The following is a 20,102-nucleotide window of genomic DNA, read 5'->3' on the forward strand; positions in this document are numbered from 1 at the left end:
TTATTTACTTAAATTGAAGGCCTAATGGTTAGGAGAAAAGAATTTGTTTTTTAGTGCTAGCTTAGTAATACTTAGGATGTTAAGAAACATCATATTAAAATTAGTTTAAGGTAATTTATTTCTTTGACGACTTAAAAAATCTTGATGAAAATGTATAACTTAGTTATATTAAAAATTAAATTTGTTAATTATATCTAGAAAGAGCTCATGTCAGTTTGTATTTTAAAAATAATTTTTAGCTGTAGTTGTGTATGAAGTTTCTTTCAAAGTGCCTGTCTTTTGGGGCTGGGCGCGGTGGCTCACGTCTGTAATCCCAGCACTTTGGAAGTCCAAGGTGGGAGAATTACTTGAGTCCGGGAGTTCAAGACCAGCCTGGGCAACATAGCGCAACCCTGTCTCTATAAAATATTCGAAACTAGCTGGGCGTGGTGGCATGCACCTGTAGGCCCAGCTACTCAGAATGTTGAAGTATGAGAATCGCTTGAGTCCAGGACTTTGAGGCTACAGTGAGCTATAATTGCACCACTGCACTCCAGCCTGGGTGACAAAGTGAGACCCTGGCTCAAAAACAATAATAAAAATAATAAAACAGCAAAGTTACTATCCCATGATGGAGTTGGAATTTAGGAATAGTTTTATTTCCTTATACCAAGTCCTCCATGATTTTTCTGTAGTTGTTAATTGGATACATTTAAATTATGCCATATATGAATATTCTACTTTATGGAAAATGTCCCTTTTGCAAAGTTAAATTGAAGTTTGCGATTTAATAAATATGGGTCATTGTAGTTTATTTAAGGATATAAATTAATGACTTGGGGAAAATTATTTTAGTAAATTGTGTTAAATTATTTAGGATGTTAACTAACCATATTCATTATTTTTTATTAAAGTTTGTAAAAAGTTTAATAATATCAGTCTTTCTGTTTAGCTCAACAGAAATAGACGATATGCTTAGAAAATCAACAAATCTGCTGCTGACCAGAACTTTGAGTAGCTGTTTACTGAACCTTATTAGAAAACCTCATATAGGTTTGACAGAGGTAGGTTAAAAAGACACATATAGTGAAATGTTTCATTGTATGAAACAATTATTTTAAATTATTGCTGAACATCATTTTGTAAAACTAGCTTCCTGTTTTAAATGTATTAATGTAAGCAGATTTGTTTTCAAAATGAAAATAACCAGTGTAAATTCCAGAAATGTGAGGATGCCAGGCACAGTGGCTCACACCTCTAATTTGAGAGCTTTGGGAGGCCAAGGCAGAAGGATTGCTTGAGGTCAGGAGTTTGAGACCAGCCTGGGAAATATAGTGAGACCCTGTCTCTACAAAAAATGAAGAATATTAGCCAGGCGTGGTATTGTGCAACTGTATTCCTAGCTACTCTGGACTTGAGCTCAGGAAGTTGAGGCTGCAGTAAGTGACACTCATACCACTGCAGTACACAGCCTGGGTGACAGCAAGACCCTGTCTCTGGAAGAAAAAAAAAAGTGAGGGAAAAGGGTTCATATGGGGAATAGTAGATAAAGATGTTAGAACATCTGTTTAGATTTCTGATTGCCAGACTACAGGAAAAGCCAAAATCCTAATTTTTTACTTGCTAAATGTTTAAGATTTGAAACATACTATGAAAAGTTATTTTAAAATAACTGGCAGTTAGATTCTTGATATGTGTGTGTGTGTGTATATATACATATAAAAATTCATAAGCAGTATTTGCACCAGGCTTTTAAAATCAGATAGTTGTATCCTATAATGCTGTAGTTATGTAGATATGGTACAGTTGCTGGAAGTAATAATCCTATTTTTAAAAATTAGGTGATTTTACATACATGTAACCTGTATTTTACTGGATATATCTTGTGTTTTCTAGCTGGTGCAAATCATCATAAACACAACACACCTGGAACAAGCTTGTAAATATCTTGAGGACTTTATAACTAACATTACAAATATTTCTCAAGAAACTGTTCATACTACAAGACTTTATGGACTTTCTACTTTTAAGGTATGTAAAAATTTGACCAAAAGTTTTCATTTCAGTCACTGTAAACAAACGTTAAGAAATTAAAGACTGTTCTTACTATATGCAAGATCTACTATATTCCTAAAAATTAAGAATAGAGGTAATCATTGTCAACAATGAGCAGATAAATGTAAGTTTTTTTTTGGCACCGTAAACATCTTATTAACATGGAGAAAAGTATACTTATTTTCTACAATGTATTACGCTTTGTTCATGTTTTGATGATTTATAGTAGTGCTGAATAGGTCTAACTGAATTAATATTTCACAGTTTAAAAATTAATTCTATATGAGTGTTTATGTTTGAAAATTTTAAATGTAAGACAAATTAAATAAGGATAGATTTGTTTTCCATCCTTGACTGGTTCTGATCTGAAGAAAAATAAGTATTATTACATGTCATTGAAGTCCTGCCTGTTTTGTGGATGGGAAGATTTCTGTTTTAATAATATACAGGATATACTGAGGATTAATTAACGGTTGTTTTAGGTAGAATGTAAGATTAAATAATTTCATAAGCTATTTTATTATTTTATTGATTTGGAGTCATAGATGAGACACTAGCTTAGTCTAGTGTATATAAATCCCCTTGCATTGAATATTTTGTTAAACTAATGATAAACCATGTACTGATCACTTATCTGCAAAATGGGCTTGCTAATTCAACCTTATAGCTCTTTCTAAAAGTTTCCTGTTAAAAAGAATTCTCTTTAACTACTTTTGTTATATTATCAATCACCCCCAAGATTTTGTTGTAATAACTTGCATTTTAAAAAATGAATGTACTGGCTGGGCATGGTGGCTCACGCCTGTAATCCCAGCACTTTGGGAGACCGAGGCTGGCGGATCACAAGGGCAGGAGATTGAGACCATCCTGGCTAACACGGTGAAAGCCCGTCTCTACTAAAAATACAAAAAATTAGCTGGGCGTGGTGGCAGGTGCCTGTAGTCCCAGCTACTCGGGAGGCTGAGGCAGGAGAATGGCATGAACCCGGGAGGTGGAACTTGCGTTGAGCGGACATCACGCCACTGCACTCCAGCCTGGACAACAAAGCAAGACTCCATCTCAAAAAAAACAAAAAAACAAAAAAATGAATGTTCTTGTGTTTAAAAATAACTAATTTAATGTTAACATTTAACCATACTTTGAAAGTGTGAAGTCCACAAACAACCCTGGAATGCTAGAATTATCTGCTTGGCCCCCAAATATTATGCTCCTCTGGTGCCTCTTGAGCTAATGTAGTCATTTCAATACATAAGACACAAATGCAGAATGATATCTGAATCAGCAGACTTAACAAAATTAGTTATTAAAACTTAGAAGCCTAAAAAAGCAGGCATTCATTTTTTCAGATAATATAGTACAGTGATTAAATTCATATACTCTGAAGTTAGATTGCTCTGTGGTCTTGGGCAAGTTCTTTAATGTGATTCCAAGTTTCTTTATCTATAAAATTAGAGTAACAGTACAGTACTTACTTCATGTGATCATTATGAGGAGTAAAGAAGATACTTAGCACAGAACCATTCACTGTATATAAATCATGCTCTGAGCACTCTGCTTAGACTCTGAGAATACAAAAATGTATCCCTGCCCTCAAGAAGCTCAGAGGAGGAAAAAAATAAAAGACACTTAACAATGTGGTATGGTAAGTGTGATAATATAGGAGGAGACGCCACAAGTTTTTAGTCACTTACTTATCCAAGGACAAATTGATTCTTAGCTTTTATGTTAGATTTTACATAATGCCTCTACTTTCTCTTCATTGTTCTCTCTGTCCTTACATCCATGTGTTACTCATACTCTGTCAAGAAGGGATTTCTCAGGCTTAGAATTGTAGGCATATTTAACTGTTAACATTACATTTAATATGCTTACCCAGTACTCTCTGATTAAAACATGAATTACTTTAGCATCTTGTGTTTCTAGGGATCTTAGAGTAATTTTCTTATCAATTATAAGCCAAAGAACCAAAGATACTGGAACACAATGCTCTTAGATTAGGGGATCTTGGAACTGTATTTCTCAAAATCTGCCTGTTGGGAAAGAATGTTTAGAAATGTTAGCTCTGGTTCATCATTCCAGAGTTGAAACCACGACTGTCATTGCATACTCCTTGGTGGATTTCCTTGGAAATCAAGTTCTGCTCTGTAAATAGCGAAGCATCTTTGTTTTTTGTTGTTTATTTGTTCGTTTTGTTTTCACACAGAACTCAGTAAATGCTTTTCTGTTTTCTAATATGTGAGCAAGAGCTGTTTTCATCTTAATATTTGAAGGTCAAGTATTTTTCAGTTCTATCTTTTGGTCTGTTTCAAGAGGAATTTGTCTCAAAATGTGATAAGGGGAAGTACTTCAACAGGGAGGATTGTTAAATCAATATTAAAGTGAATTACTGAGGGACACTGGGGAATTTCCATTCACAGTGAATAGTCTGTTGCCTCTTTCACAGAAACGATTGAAGTACAGTCTTGACTGTAGACATTTGATTGGATTATTTAGCCTATTAGCCTGATTTTTTTTTCAGTTCAGTTACCCTAGAAAACATATTTCTATTTGATTGCTTAATGATTCTGGAAACAAGCACTTAATGATACCTATACCTCCATTTGCTTCCCTTCCAAAAACTACATATGCACACACAAACTGCCTGATCTTGTGTCATATATATTTAGGTTATGAAATAGTGTATAGACAGTTTTGTTAACTTGTTTGCTAACTCTGTAAGTGACATAAAAGAAGTTCATTAAGTAGTTCCTACCCTCAAGCAGTACCTCAGCTTTTTGAAAGTAACTCAGACCCAAATAGAGAGCTACTTAAAGCTAATATAAGACTTCTCCTAACTGGAAAAATTTGCATCAATATAGATGAAAAAAACGGAAATACCATTCCCTTTCTAACTTGTGTGGTAGAGAAATAGTCCAGTTGTTTCTCTTTGGCGTCAGGGATCTTTAACTTGACTCCAAGGAGCTCTTCCAGCCTGCTACTCTGAAGACTTTTCTTTTGAGTCCTGGCAGTAATTGCAACTGTCAATGCCTAGAAGAAATGCACTTCTGATTCTTTTTCTAACTTGCTTTTTTTTTTCTTTTTGTCTGCTAATAACTATGTAGCAAAGCTTTTCAGGATTGTGGCTGAAGTGACAGTAGTAAATTGTCTTTAAGGGCTTGAAATTCTCTTCCTATGGAGCAAGGACATGGTACATGTCAGTTCTCCCCAACTAGATCTACAGATTTAATATATTCACTGTTAATATCCCAGCAAGTTTTTCTGTGGATGTTGACAAAGTGATCTTTAACTTTATATGGAGACAGAAGACCCAGAAGAACCAACAGAGTATTGAAGAAGAACAAAGTTGGAGGACTGATACTACCCATCTTCAAGACTTTCTATACAGCTGTAGTAATGAGGCCGGGTGCCGTGGCTAACACCTGTAATCCCAGCACTTTGGGAGGCCGAGGTGGGCAGATCATGAGGTCAAGAGATCAAGACCATCCTGGCCAACATGGTGTAACCCTGTCTCTACTAAAAATACAAAAATTAGCTGGGTGTGGTGGTGTGCACATGTAATCCCAGCTACTCGGGAGGCCGACGCAGGAGAATCGCTTGAACCTGGGAGGCAGACATTGCAGTGAGCCGAGATCGTACCACTGCACTCCAGCCTGGCGACAGAGTGAAACTCCGTCTCAAAAACAAAACAAAACAAAACAAAGTTGTAGTAATAAATAAGATGTGGTATTGGACAAACAACAGACAAATAGATTAATGGAACAGATTAAAGACCCCAGAAATAGACCCACATAAATATAGTCAACTGAATTTTGACAAAGGAGCAAAGGTAATAAAATGTAGCAAAGATAGTTTTTTCAGCAAATAGTGCTGGAACAACTGGACATCCACATGCAGAAAAATGAATCTAGACCAGACCTTATACCCTTCACAAAAACTGACTCAAAATGTTTCACAGATCTATATGTAAAATGCAAATTGATAAAACCCCTAGAAGATAACATAGGAGAAAATCTAGATGACCTTGGGTGGGGCAATGACTTTTTAGTCTTGATTGTTCCCCAAAGGAACAATCCATGATAGAAATCATTGATAAACTGAACTTCATTAAAAATTTAGACTTCTATTCTATGAAAGACCGTGTCAACAGAATGAGAAGACAAGCCACAAAATTGGGAGAAAATATTTGCAAAAGACTTATCTGGTAAAGGACTCTTGTCTGAAATATGCAAATAACTCTTAAAACTCAACAAGAAGAAAATGAACTATTGATTTTAAAATGGGCCAAAGATCTTAACATATACCTCAGCAAAGAAGATAGAGATGCAGATAAGCATATGAAATGATGTTCCATATATATATCATAAGGGAAATGCAAATTAATACAACAGTGAGATAGCACTACACACCTATTAGAGTGGCCAAAATTCAGAACAATGACAGCATCAAAAGCTGACAAAGATGTGGAGCAACAGAAGCTCTTACTCATTGCTGGTGGGAATGCAAAATGCTACAGCCTCCTTGGAAGACCGTTTGGCAGCTTCTTATAAAGTGAAACACAGTCTTACCATATGATGCAGCAATTGTGCTTCTTGGTATTTATTCCAAGGAGTTGAAAACTTAGGTTTACCCAAAAACTTATACATGGATGTTTATAGCAGCTTTATTCATAATTGCCCAAACTTGGAAGCAACCAAAATGTCCTTCAGTAGGTGAATGTATAAATAAACCCTGGTATATCTGGACAATGGAATATTATTAAGTACTAAAAGGAAATGAGCTATCTAGCCGTTGATATGGATGAAACTTAAATGCATATTATTAAGTGAAAGGAGCCAATCTGAAAAGGCTACATATTGTATGATTGCAACTATGTGACATTCTGGAAAAGAGAAAGCTATGGAGACAATAAAAAAATTAATGGTAGCCAGGGGTGAGGGAGTGGTGGAGGGGTAAATAAATGAAGCTCAGAGGATGTTTAGGGCAGTGAAACTATTGCTCTAGAAGTATATAATTGTGTATACATGCATCAAAACCCATAGAATGTAAAACACTATGAGTGAATCCAGTGTACACTGTGGACTTTGGAATTTGTGGGGTATGTAGTAAATCTCTGTAGTTTCTGTTCAGTTTTGCTGTTAACCTAAAACTACTCTAAAAAATAGTCTGTTTAAATTGCGAAAGAAAGGTGAACACACTTGTAACTATGAGATGAAGAAATAAAGCATTACTAGCACTGTAGAAGCCTTCCTCATTCCTCTCCTTTGTCACTATCTCTTTTCCTCTCAGTACTGACTTTTAACGGCACAGAGTAGTTTTGCCTGTTTCTGAGTTCTATTTAAATGAAATCACACAGAGTGCTTCTTTTTGTGTGTCTGACTTCTTTTACTCAGCATGACTTGGGGTATTTCATTTGTGGTGTTGTATGTAGCTGTAGTTTATTTATTTTGAATTCAATATGGTATTCCACGATAGAATTTACTACACCTTATTTATTTGTGTGTGAACTGTATCACTTTTGGCTATTTAGAAACCTTTCTTTTGCTTTCTTACTGGTTATTGACTGGATACGTGACCTCTTTCTGAGATATTACCGTATGAGTAAAAGATAATTTACGTTTATTTAATTTTTAGTTGTGAAGATACAAATTCAGAAACTGGCATAAACATTTAGAACTAATGAGGTATTATTGGCAGTTTAAAAATTTTTCATTTTAATTAAAATGTTATACTGTTTTATACATGTAAAGTTGATTTATTGCTTTGTGAAGGCACTTGCAAAATTATGCCTTGACTGATTAATTGCATGTCAGCTTCTGATTACTTATATGCTTTTTTATTGATGGAGTGTTCCTTTGTAAAATTCCTTGTATTGTGTATGCAATTTGATTGCCATTTTAAAAAGGCAGTGTATATGACATTTATTTCTTTTGTCATCCTTTACCACCAACTTCTTCTTTTCCGGTCTTGCCCCATTACAGAGGACTGTATAAAGCAGTTTTATGCTTACAGCTGATTTAATACATTTGAATGATATAAAATCCTAAAATGTAAGTTAGAAAACAACCAAAAGCAAAAGCAGATTGAATAACAAATATATATGGAATAGAATGAGTAATTAGATTCCTTCGTAAATAGAATAGAAAATAAGGGACATGCTACTTTGCCAAAAACATGAAAGGTAACAGGAAAAATAAAAACATTTTTTCAGTTCTATAAACAAAAGAGGAGGATCAACAAAATGTAGAGACCTCAATCCTCATAGATAAGAGTGCTCAGCTTTCTGGTTTTTTTTAAATATCATCAGTAATCAGTTAATTATAGCAAATGCCACTTACAAAGATCATGGAAAGCAGAAATAGAGTATGGAGAGAAATGGTTGAGGACTACTTTAAAAAGCTATTTATATCAGATGATTTGCAAACCTGATGACAAACAACCACTTAAGGAGTGGCAGATGCTACCACAAGGCCATTAGTCATTATTTGTGAACACTTTTGAGGTACAAAAGCCCCTGAAAAATAGAAAGGTAAACATGTAGCACCCACTTTTTAAAAAGGAAAAGAAGATAACTTAGGTAATTGGAGAATTAGAGAAGTATTTAGTTTATAGTGACCTGTGACAATCTCAGATAATCCAAAGACTGGATTTTGAATTATTCCAGACACTGAGTATAGCTCAAAACCCATATATCCTTCTACAAGTGAGGTAATTAGCAGGTGGCTCTATGAGAGATTTAGGTTATTCTAGGCTAGGCTACTTTGATAAAGAACAAGAAATGAAATATTTTGTCTTGTCTAAAGTAAGGCTTTAATTGTGTCCCAAAAGATAGTCCTGTAAATAAAGCAGTCATTCCTTAGATGGTTCTGTCTAAACTGAGTGTCATTTTTCACTTGGGGGTGTATGTTAAATGATGTTTATTGAGCAAAAATATATATATAATGTAATGTAAAAATGTTTAAAAAGACATATATATATATGGGTTTTTTTTTTTTTTTTGGAGACAGGGTCCCACTCTGTCATCCAGGTTGGAGTGCAGTGACTTGACCATGGCTCACTACAGCCTCGACTTCCTGGGCTTAAGCAATCCTCCCACCTCAGCCTCCCAAATAGCTAGGACTACAGGCCCATGCTACCACCCTGGCTGATTTTAAAAAAAATGTTTTGTAGAGACCGGATCTCACTGTATTGCCCAGGCTGGTCTCAAACTCCGGACTCAAGCAATCCTCTTGCTTCAGCCTCCCAAAGTGCTGGGATTACAAGTGTGAGCCACTGTCAGGCCCCAAAATGTATTTCTGTGGTACTGTGCTGATTGCTGAGGGGAAGATGTGGAATGGTTCTTGACCACTAGGATTCTTTTAATTTAGAAAAGCAGATAACTACAAACAAATAACAACAGTGTGTAATAGCGGATGAATTTGGTCCTGTAGACATGTTTGATTTGGTTTTGTGGTTTTTCTAAATGTTTTGAATTTGCATACCCTTAGATGAGACTTAAACTCTATAATGATCCTGCCTACTGTAAATACCCTGCCTGCCATATTCATTCTTGTTACCTGCCTGGACCCTGAAGGCATTTAAGTATTTGTATCAGTTTGGAGTATGGGTAAGATTTTAATCAGCAGAGATGAGGAGAAGGAAGAATTGGTATAAACCAATGCACAGAAGGCGGAAAGCTGAAGTTATATTCAGACATTCAGACAATGACCCAGAAGATGAATATAAAATCATATTTATTCATCTTATGTTAATAAGGATGCTTATTTTTGTTTTAAAATAATGTTTGGTTTACATGTGTTTTGAATGTATATTCTGGGGGAAAATGTAATTTCTTCCAGAAGCAGTTAGTGTCAGTTTCCTCCACTTAAATTTCGATCTTCAGCTGTGTCTGGGCCATAGCTTTACCTGATACTTCACCTTGCATTATCTAACTCTCTAAGAAGTACTTTGGATTTCCCTCTGAAAATTGTTTTTGGTATAATTAACATAACTCTTACAGTAACCTACCTTTGTAATAGAACATTTAGTATACTATTTATGATCTGCCTACTTTAGAACTATGATATTATTAATCTCTGACTTATAGTCCGTGATGACTGTATTTCTTTTTACAAAGAGCAATTTTTTTTTTTTTTTTTTAAATCATGGTTCACTGCAGCCTTGATCTCCTGGGCTCAAGTGATCTTCCCACTTCAGCCTCCTGAGTAGCTGGGATTACAGGTGCGCACCATCTTACTTGGCCAATTTTTTAAAATTTATTTTTTGTAGAGATAGAGTCTCACCATGTTGCCCCTGTTAGTCTCAAACTCCTGGGCTTAAGTGATCCTCCTGCCTCAGCCTCCCAAAGTGTTGGAATTATAGGCGAGAGCCACTGTACCCAGTAAGATAATCTTTTAGAGAGATTTCTAGAACTTTATGATACTTCAGTTCTTGTAATTGATACAAGCTTTTCATGGCTTTTAACTTTTGATTTCTTAGTTCATTATGGAGCAGATCTTGAGCTTTGTTTTACCCAGAGTATTGATCAAATGGCAATCTGTGATTTGCAAGATTTGCATGTGTATAAGGCACAATACATATCCTAAAGCCTAATACTATTTTTTTTAAAAAAAATCACAGTAATACCGTATAATGAAAAATCCTGATGAATAGTAGCCAGGTGAATTAGTGCTTTTTGCTAATTTAATGAGAAGTGTAGCAAGCAAATCCCTCTTTTTTTTTTGGTTGATTTAAAGTACTAAATGTAAAGAAAATAAATAATAAAACAAGAATATAAAAAATAAAACAACTTCTTTTTATTGCCACATTGACATCTAAAATAAATAATGGAAATTATATATATATTTAAAATTTTTAATTTATTAATTGACTTCTCTGCCCATTTTATTATACCTTTTCCTTCATCATAACTAAATACTATTAATAAATTACATTGGTTAGTCTTATTTGCTTTTTCCCTTCTGCATTAGTAGTGACATTGGATAATGAGTTGGATGCTATATGCAGTGTAACTAACATTAGAAATTTTTAGGTCAAGATAATGGATTATTGGAATTTTGTTTATTAGAGCAGGAAGAAGTTAACTAGGGAAGACACCTTTATGGTGATAGCTCTAACTTTTTATCTCTTGCCTACATAGTTGAGGCCCATAAAAGTTTAGATATATTCCCCTTGCTCTAAATGAGCAAAAGTAAATGTAACTTTTTTCTTAAATATTGAATAAATGTTTCTATTAAGATAGTTGTATTAATCAAGGTTATTAACGGAAAATTGGCAAGAACTGATGGAAAAACCAACTCAAACTTTCCTAAATAATAAAGAAAAAATTATTGGCCAGTGACACTGAGATGTCCAAAGATAGGGGACTACTGCTCAGTAGATGTCACCATGGACCCAGCGTCTCTCCGTCTTTTAACTCTGCTTCATGCAATTTTGGCCTTATCATCAGACTACTTATAGTGGCCCAGCAGTTCCCAGCAGCTCTAGGCTCTGTCAGTCTGGTAGCAAAATGACTGCCTGGTCACAGTCCCAAACCTCACATTGTCGTGTCCTGTCATCTAAAGGAACAGAAACTGTCTCCCTCTACTAGCTGCTATATAATTTTTTTGTAAGAGGATGGGACTGGTAATTGACTTAAATTTAGCAAGACCCATCCTTGGAGCTAGATGTAGGTTCAGTCTTACCCAAATGAAATAGCTGTGAATGGGGGCAGAGCGATTTTCCAAAACTTATTTGGAAATTATTCCAAGAGGGGGAATGGAAGATGTACAGTAAATCGTAGATGTTTACTAAAATCTTTAGCTATTACTACTTAGCTTTTATTCAGAACATACATGTTTATGCTCCAGGAGGTCTAGGTGGAATTTGTGCATGTGTATGTTTTAAAAAGTTCCTCAGGTGGGTTCTGTTGCACACCTATGGTTGGGAACCACTCATGGTATATTTAATTCTTACACATTGAAAATTTTTTTTTAAAGTTCTCAAATTATGCTAGATACATTTCTGCCTCCAGAGGGCACTGTTTCCTTAACAAAGGATGAATTAATTACTTTGTTTATAAACTGAATCTTTACATTTTATTTAAGAGTTAGCTGATATGCTGACTGACTTCTTAGAATGTCAAGAGTTGATAATGCTTCTGGTAAGGTCATAAGGATTGAGACTATTCTGGGTTCAACTGTAGAACTCCCCAAGAAGTTCTAACTAATTTCCTTAGCAATCACTAAATCGCTAGTAATCATTAGTAATCATCTCTTAGGAATATCTTACCAAATAATTCAGTGTATTCCTACGTGTAACTACAGGAAAAGTTGCATTGAAAGCCTTTTCTATCTCTTCTTTCTATCCTTGCTCCCATTTCTTTAAAAAGAAAATGTGGTGAGTCAGTTCATGCAGCTATAAAGATCAGACACATGTTTTCTAATGATTATATTTGTCTGAATTATAAAATAAGCAGAATTCTTAGTCCTTAGAAAAATCCTTTCAAGTGTTGACTTTAATCGTATTCCTGCTCGGGAGTACTGTCTGAAATTTTTCTTTGACACAGTACAGCCAGTGATTCCCTGACATAGATTTATTTGCTTCCTATTATAGCCCGTGGAAAGCATTAATAAACTTTAAAAAATATTAGGTACCCTTCCCCGAAAGTTTTTTAACATCTTGAGAAAAGGTTATTTTAACTTAGATATTTTATGGGAAAAGTGGAACCTGCTCATGGTGTCACCTCAGAAACATAGACTTATCAACAAAGTTCTAATGACAATACCAAAAAGCAATACATCAATTTTTATGTTTTCCCTTTTATTTTGGCTTAGTTTCTTTTAGAAAGTAGTGTTTTCTGAACCACTTGTTCACTAAACGTGGTCTAGAAAGCATGTAATTATAATTATTTCACGTGATGGTGTGAATGGTTTTGTCATTTTAAATTTTCTTCTTTCAGATAAAAATAGTGTTTTTTCCCTCATGATTTAAAAATTTCTAGATATTTGGTCTCTACCACCCCGTCAACTTTTGGTTAATATTTCAATTGTCCCATATTGCTTTTTAAATCTAGGAAAATGTGAACTAGCATCTTTTTTTTTTATTTTAATAAAGTTCTATAAAGTAAAAAAAAAAAATTAAAGCTGGATTTAAATTTAGCTTTTAATGAAATAGCCAGTTTTATATCAATCTAAAGTTTAACCAAGTACTTTAGCTCTATAAGTTTGGAGGAGGGGAGCTTCTTGAAACTGGCTTTTAAAATCTTGTTATGCATCTCCTTCTCTTCCTGCCTATATTAGAGGCATCCCAAAAAAGCAAAAGAAATAATAAGTAGCGGTCTGAGTGCAGATAGAAAATGCAGCGGAAGATAGAAGCAATCAGATTCTCAATTTTCTTTGCCCGGTGATAGAAGGGAAGCAGGTTGAGTATTTATGAGATGATTGTACATAGTTCTGAGGTTTAGGGTTCTCTTTTCCAGCTGCCTTCTGGAATTACTGCCTGTCTTCAGTTGTGTAGTGACCTATATTCATCTGCTTAGATTCAGTAAAAGTAGTGAGACATGAATGAGGGAACTGATTATGAACACTGGGGCAAAATGCAAAATGCTAAATAAATATTTTTATATTGCTTTGAGAAAATTGACTTACAAATGATATCATTAAGGTATGTTATGTTGTAGTTCTGTAGGTCATAAGCATTTACCATCTTAGGTACCTGCCCCTAATGTTAAAGAAGTTAAAGAGAAGTAGGTGTTACTGCCATGAATTATACATATTAAATATGACACCCCTTTCCACTGGTTGGAAGTGTTTCACTTTTTTTTTTTTTTCTAAAGACAAGGTCTTGCTCTGTCACCCAGGCTGGAGTGCAGTGACGCAATCATAGCTCACTGCAGCTTCAAACTCCTGGGCTCAAGCGATCCTCCCACCTCAGTCTCCTGAGTAGTTAGGACTATAGGCACAAGCCACCATGACCAGCTAAATTTTTTATTTTTTGGTAGAGACAGAGTCTCACTATGTTGCCCAGGCAGTTCTTTAACTCCTGACCTCAAGTGATCCTCCTGCTTCAGCCTCCCAAACTGCTGGAATTATAGGCATGAACCACTGTGCCCAGCCAAGTTTTACATAAAAAAAATCCTGTTAATGTTCAATACTCAATTTTTGCTCTCTTACATAAAAATAACTACACTAAGTTAAGCCAACTTGGGCAATTTGGAAGGCTTGGAATTCTGATATATTAATAGTCTCCATACAGTTCTTTTAGTAAGACATTTATTGAGCATTACTAGGTATAAAACACAAGTAAGTGTAGGAAAACTGATTTGTTTTAGCCCCTTCTGGGTGCCAAGTACTGTTAGGTACTTTGTATTAATTATAGAAGCTTGTGTAATGCTCAAAACAGCCCTGTGAGATGGGGATGATTCTCATTTCATAGGTAAGACATTAAGTTAATTTGCTTGAGATGTAAAGATAAGTGAAATAGTGGGAATCAGATGCCTTCCCATTTCCCCAAACCGCTTTTGTTTTTTTCTGTTAAGTAAATGGAAGTACTAACCCATCTTCTTTATGAGCCATTTCTTCATTATTCATTATTAGCAGGAATGGTGATTTTTTAAATGGCTACAAATTCCTTGACACTTCTCTTATTGAGAAGTGGGGATCTGTATCCCCTTATCTTGATCTGGGCAGACTTGTGACAGCTTTGACCAAGAGAGTACAGTAAAAATTATTTGAGACTTTAGACTTCTAAGGCAAGGACATAAAAGGCAATGTGTTATTGCCTTTATTCCAAGCATGGAACACACATACTTGGAGCCCTGTGCTGCCATGTAAGAAGCCCAATTACTCTTTAGCCACTTGAGTGCTTTGAGGAGACACTAAAGTGCTTGGCTTTGAGGTAGCCAAGCAACATGGAAAGGCTACCCATCCCTGGTACCAGACATAAGAGTGAGGAAGCCTCCAGATGATTCTAATCCCCAGCTGTTGAGTCTTATTGCCGGTCTTCAAGTCTTTTCCAGCTGAGGTCACAGATACTGTAGTACAAAGTCATCTCCACTATTTCCTGACCCATAGAACCTGTGAGTATAACAAAATGTTTGTTATTTTAAGCCACTAACTCAAAAATAGTAACTGGAACAGCCACCACATAAATACTTCTTCTAGATTCCTATTTTTCCTTATCACCATGTTGCTTTTCCTCCATGAAACCCTCTTTCTAGCCAACATGATCTCTTCTTATTTGGCATACTTTTACTATACATGTAGTTAGTATTAATTTGTGAATATTTATTCATTCTATGATTATTGTATTTTCATTCTTTTATTTTTATTTATTTATTTTTTTGAGATGGAGTCTCACTCTATTGCCCAGGCTGGAGTGCAGTGGTGCGATCTCAGCTCACTGCAACCTCTGCCTCCCGGGTTCAAGCAATTCTCATGCCTCAGCCTTCTGAGTAGCTGGGATTATAGGTGTGCACCACCAAGCCTGGCTAATTTTTGTATTTTTAGTAGAGACGGGGTTTCACTATGTTGGCCAGGCTGGTCTCGAACTTCTGACATCAGGTGATCCACTCGCCTCAGCCTCCCAAAGAGTTGAGATTACAGGTGTGAGCCACTGCGTGTGGGCGATTATTGTATTTTCTATCCTTATCTGGATTTTCTATCCTCAACTAGATTATAAACTTTTTTCAAGACAGGGGTGATTTCCTTTATTCATTTAACAAGTGCTCATCTACTGCTTACTATGTGTCAAGCACTGTTCTCAGTGCTAGGGATACATCAGTGAATGAAAACAGACACACCCTTCCTGCCTTCTTTTCACATCCATGGGTTCCACCTCTTGGATTCAGCCTATCATGGATCAAAAATATTTGGAAGAAAAGATGCGTGGTGCATCTGTACTGAACATGTACAGACTTCTTTTTCTTGTCATTATACCCTAAACAATACAGTGTGACAACTATTTACATAGCATTTACATTGTATTAGGTGTTATAAGTAATCAAGAGATTATTTAAAGTATACAGGAGGATGTATGTAGATTATATACAAATACCACACCATTTTATATAAAGGACTTCAGCATCTGCAGATTTTGGTATCCGAGGGAGATCCTGGAGCCGGTCTCTTACCAGAGGATGACTGTATAAGTAACTATTTTGAGTCAGAGCTCATCTTGTTACTACCATATTTAATAGTGCTTCATTAAAATTTCAATTCATTATCATTAACATTAACTTAAATATCTGTTTTATCTAAAGTAATGTTTATTTTAACTTTTTTCTGTATTTGAGGGGAGGCTTTGTTGAACTCAATGCCTCTCCTTAATGTCAGCTTTGTGTTGGACCACTGAATGGGGAGAGAAGAAATAATCTTGGAATTCTTATTCTAATCCTACTGTGAAACCAGGCATGCAGATAGAAAGATGTCTGTCAATAGTTGGTTTTCCCCAGCCCACCATGGCAGTGAGTAGTAAGTGGTTAGTGTGAAAATTGGAGAGGAAGCCAAAGAAGTGTTAAAATGTGGAAATGGTACATTTTGATTATACACCTCAGAATAATGTGTGGTCTGCTCTTGTTGAGTGGAGCGTTCAGTAGATGTCTGTTAGATCCAGTTGATTTATATTGTGGATCAAGTCTTCTGTTTTTTCTGCCTGCTCAAATCTGCTGTTGAACTCCTTTAGCGATTTTTTTTTCTTTTTTCTTTTTTTTTTTTTTTTTTTTTGAGATGGAGTCTAGCTCTATTGCCCAGGCTGGAGTGAAGTGGCGCAATCTCGTCTCACTGCAAGCTCCACCTCCTGGGTTCACGCCATTCTCCTGCCTCAGCCTCCCGAGTAGCTGGGACTACAGGCGCACACCTGGCTAATTTTTTTGTATTTTTAGTAGAGATGGGGTTTCACCGCGTTAGCCAGAATGGTCTCCATCTCCTGACCTCATGATCCACCCGCCTCAGCCTCCCAAAGTGCTGGGATTACAGGCGTGAGCCACTGCGCCTGGCCTAGTGATTTTTTTTTTTTCACTTCACTTATTGTACTTTTTTTTTTTCTTTTTTTGAGATGAAGTCTCACTCTGTCACCCAGGCTGCAGTGCAGTGGCACCATCTTGGCTCACTGTAACCTCCGCCTCCCAGGTTCAAGTGATTCTTCTGCCTCAGCCTCCCGAGTAGCTGGGATTGCAGGCACCCACTGCCACGTCTGGCTAATTTTTTGTATTTTTAGTAGAGATGGGGTTTCACCATGTTGGCTAGGCTGGTCTCGAAATCTCGACCTCAGGTAATCCGCCTGCCTCGGTCTCCCAAAGTGCTGGGATTACAGGCGTCACTTATTGTACTTTTTAATAATTTATATTTATATTCCCCATTTGTTGATGTATTCTCATAATTTTCTTTTAGTTCTTTAGATATGGTTTCCTTTTGTTCTTAAATTTTTGTCCTATAAGTTCAACATCTGAACTGCCTCACAGTTTCTGTTGGTTGCTTTTTTCCTGTGTATGGGTCATATTTTGTTTCTTTGCGTTAACTTGTCATTTTTTGTTGATAACTGGACATTTAAAATAATATAAGATGGCAACTTTGGAAGTTCTCTCCTCTCCCAAGGGTTTGTTGTTTCTCCCATTTGTTGTTTGTTTTGTGACCTTTCTGAATTAAGTCTGTAAGTCTGTGTTCTTTGTCATATGAGGCCATTGAAGTCTTTGCTTGGTTAGCTTAGTGGTCAGCTAGTGATTGGATACAGATTTGCTTAAAAGCCTGGAACCTGTGAGTCCCCTAGTCTTTGCCAAAGGGCTCTGTGTGCATGTTGGGGTATGTCTTAAACACTGAGATAGGAAGTTAATAATTCTGCTTTGGCTTTTACTTCCTGCTTGCACATGATACCAGTGGGCTGGGGGAGGTCCCCAAATGCTGCTGGGACCTCAATCCCAGCCAGTGTCCAGGCTCTTGACACTGTTGTGAGAAGGAATTCAAGGATGAATCAGAAAATAGTGAAAGTATGGAGACTTAATTGCAAAACAAAATACACATTCAAGAAAGGGGAGTGCAGGCACACTTGAGAGAGAGAGAGAGTGAGTCATACGCAAGCGGGAGTGGGGCTGCTACCTTTATGAGTTTCTTTAACCAAGGGATGAAATATTCATGATGATTCCCGGAAAAAGATGGAATTTTTTTTGGAATTGTGGTGCCACCCATTTTTACATCAAATATGAGTGTTCCTAAAACTGTCATGGCACTGGTGAGTATGTGATTGAGTATGTTGTGAGTGTACATTGAGTCCTGGGTGAAACAGGTTAAATCTAGCACCACGTTGAGTCTAGTCAGTCTTAGCATGGTTTACACCCTGCTTTTCGGGGTCTTATCAGCCCATAGCTTCTGCAGCTGTTTCAACAGTTTCCTTTGGCTAATCACATAAAACTGCTGCCTACAATTTCCTTTTCTCCTGTCACTACCTTGTATTATTTCTGTCTTGCACAGAGCTTCAAGGTCAGCCATAAATGAGAGCTTAGAGCCTTCTTAGGTCTTTCCCAAGTGTGTACACAGCCCTATTTATGTATGTGGCCTTTTAGATTCCCAGGAATCTGGTAGAGGTTTTCAAAGTCATCTGTGGACATTTTATTTCCCAATTTTTCCTTTTAAGCCCTTTGGTTGACCTATTGTTTGTCCCAGCTGTTACCTACCATCTCAGGCATCCTCCATGTTAAACTTATTGCCTCTTACTGTTTTTGATAACTGCCCCCTGGGGAAAAGGCTTTTTGTACTAGGCAGTCCTGATTCAGGTCAAATAAAGACATCCCTGTAAACAGGTATGGAGTCTTCCAGGGAACCACCAGATAGGTCAAATAATGATAATTCTCTGAGAATGTGGCTTTGAAGGTTCTGCAGTTCTGTTCTGTCTGCTTTGATGGCTGGCAAGCTCTAGGTTTCCACCAGAGTTTTAGAATGTTGTCTTTCGAGAGTACTGTAGAGCTGGAACAGAGGAAGAATAATGGAAATAGGGCATATTAAAATGCTACAAAGCTAATTTTTCTACCAATATTCAGCTGTTTTTCTTGAATAAATGATGCCTGTATTTCTGCAAGTTTTGAGGTAATTTTCAGAGTTCTGAAAAGGTTGATTTTTATAATTTTTGATAAGTTTTCTGGTTACTTCTATGAATGAGAAAATGTTTGGAGATCCTCCCTCTGCTATTTTTGCTGGCATCACTCCTGTTGTTTATTTCTCCTCAGAGAAATTAACTATCTCCATCTCTTTCTCTTCTGCCTCCACCCGTTCTTAAACTCAAAGCACTGGCAGATATTCCATTTCTTCTGTGATAGTCCAACTGAATTGCTCTCAGTGAATCGGGGTTAGAAAGAGGTGGTCTTCTGTGTTCTTGGCAACTTCTGTTTTTCCACTTCTGTTTCTTCTAAGGGTCCTCTTAGAGTTGTAAGAACAAGTCAGGAATTAATATCTCATAAAGTATTCTATCACATAAAGACAAAAAAAGGTGATAGATTGGAAAGGAACTAAGAAAAGATGTTATATCCAGTCAAATAAATAGAGTACTGCCGGAAAACAACAACAACAACAACAACAACAACAGTTTTCCTGGACTTTGAATAAATGACTAAAATATTTAACCAAAGGTAAATGTAAAATAATATCTAGAATTGTAAGAACACTTGTTTTATTATCTGTTTCTTATCTTTTGTTGTTATTTTGTCCCTTGTCAGGATGCTCGACATGCAGCAGAAGGAGAAATATATACCAAACTGAATCAAAAAATTGATGAATTTGTTCAGCTTGCTGATTATGACTGGACAATGTCTGAGCCAGATGGAAGAGCTAGTGGTTATTTAATGGACCTTATAAATTTTTTGAGAAGCATCTTTCAAGTGTTTACTCATTTGCCTGTAAGTATAAAAAATTTCAAAAATTGTTTTGTGTTTGCTTACTAAAAAGTATATTTTAGAATTTAGTTTGAGGTTTACTTGCTTAAGCCAACTTCCTGGAGTGCATGTTTCTTTTTCCATTATTATAAATCCATTTGCAAGGAATTATAACTTAGCCAAATTGCTTGAAATTTTGATTTATTTTATTTTTAACCAAAATAACTGTAACTCT

At 36.1% G+C, this 20,102-nt stretch overlaps 1 protein-coding gene across 10 annotated transcripts in view; it reads left to right on the forward strand.

Annotated features, from left to right (window-relative positions):
• The window catches only part of EXOC6 (exocyst complex component 6), a 216,714-nt gene that overhangs the window by 109,541 nt on the left and 87,071 nt on the right, over positions 1 to 20,102 (forward strand). For all 10 annotated transcript variants that reach the window (XR_012417949.1, XM_045361197.3, XM_005565957.4 and 7 more), the window contains 3 exons: positions 932 to 1,043; positions 1,876 to 2,010; positions 19,712 to 19,891. Coding sequence is in view for 9 of the 10 variants with exons in the window: in XM_045361197.3 (XP_045217132.1) it covers positions 932 to 1,043; positions 1,876 to 2,010; positions 19,712 to 19,891 (427 nt within the window). In the remaining variant the exon portion in view is untranslated. The remainder of the gene's footprint in view (positions 1 to 931; positions 1,044 to 1,875; positions 2,011 to 19,711; positions 19,892 to 20,102) is intronic.

Source organism: Macaca fascicularis, chromosome 9, assembly GCF_037993035.2.
Source record: "Macaca fascicularis isolate 582-1 chromosome 9, T2T-MFA8v1.1".
Classification (NCBI taxonomy): Eukaryota; Metazoa; Chordata; class Mammalia; order Primates; family Cercopithecidae; genus Macaca; species Macaca fascicularis.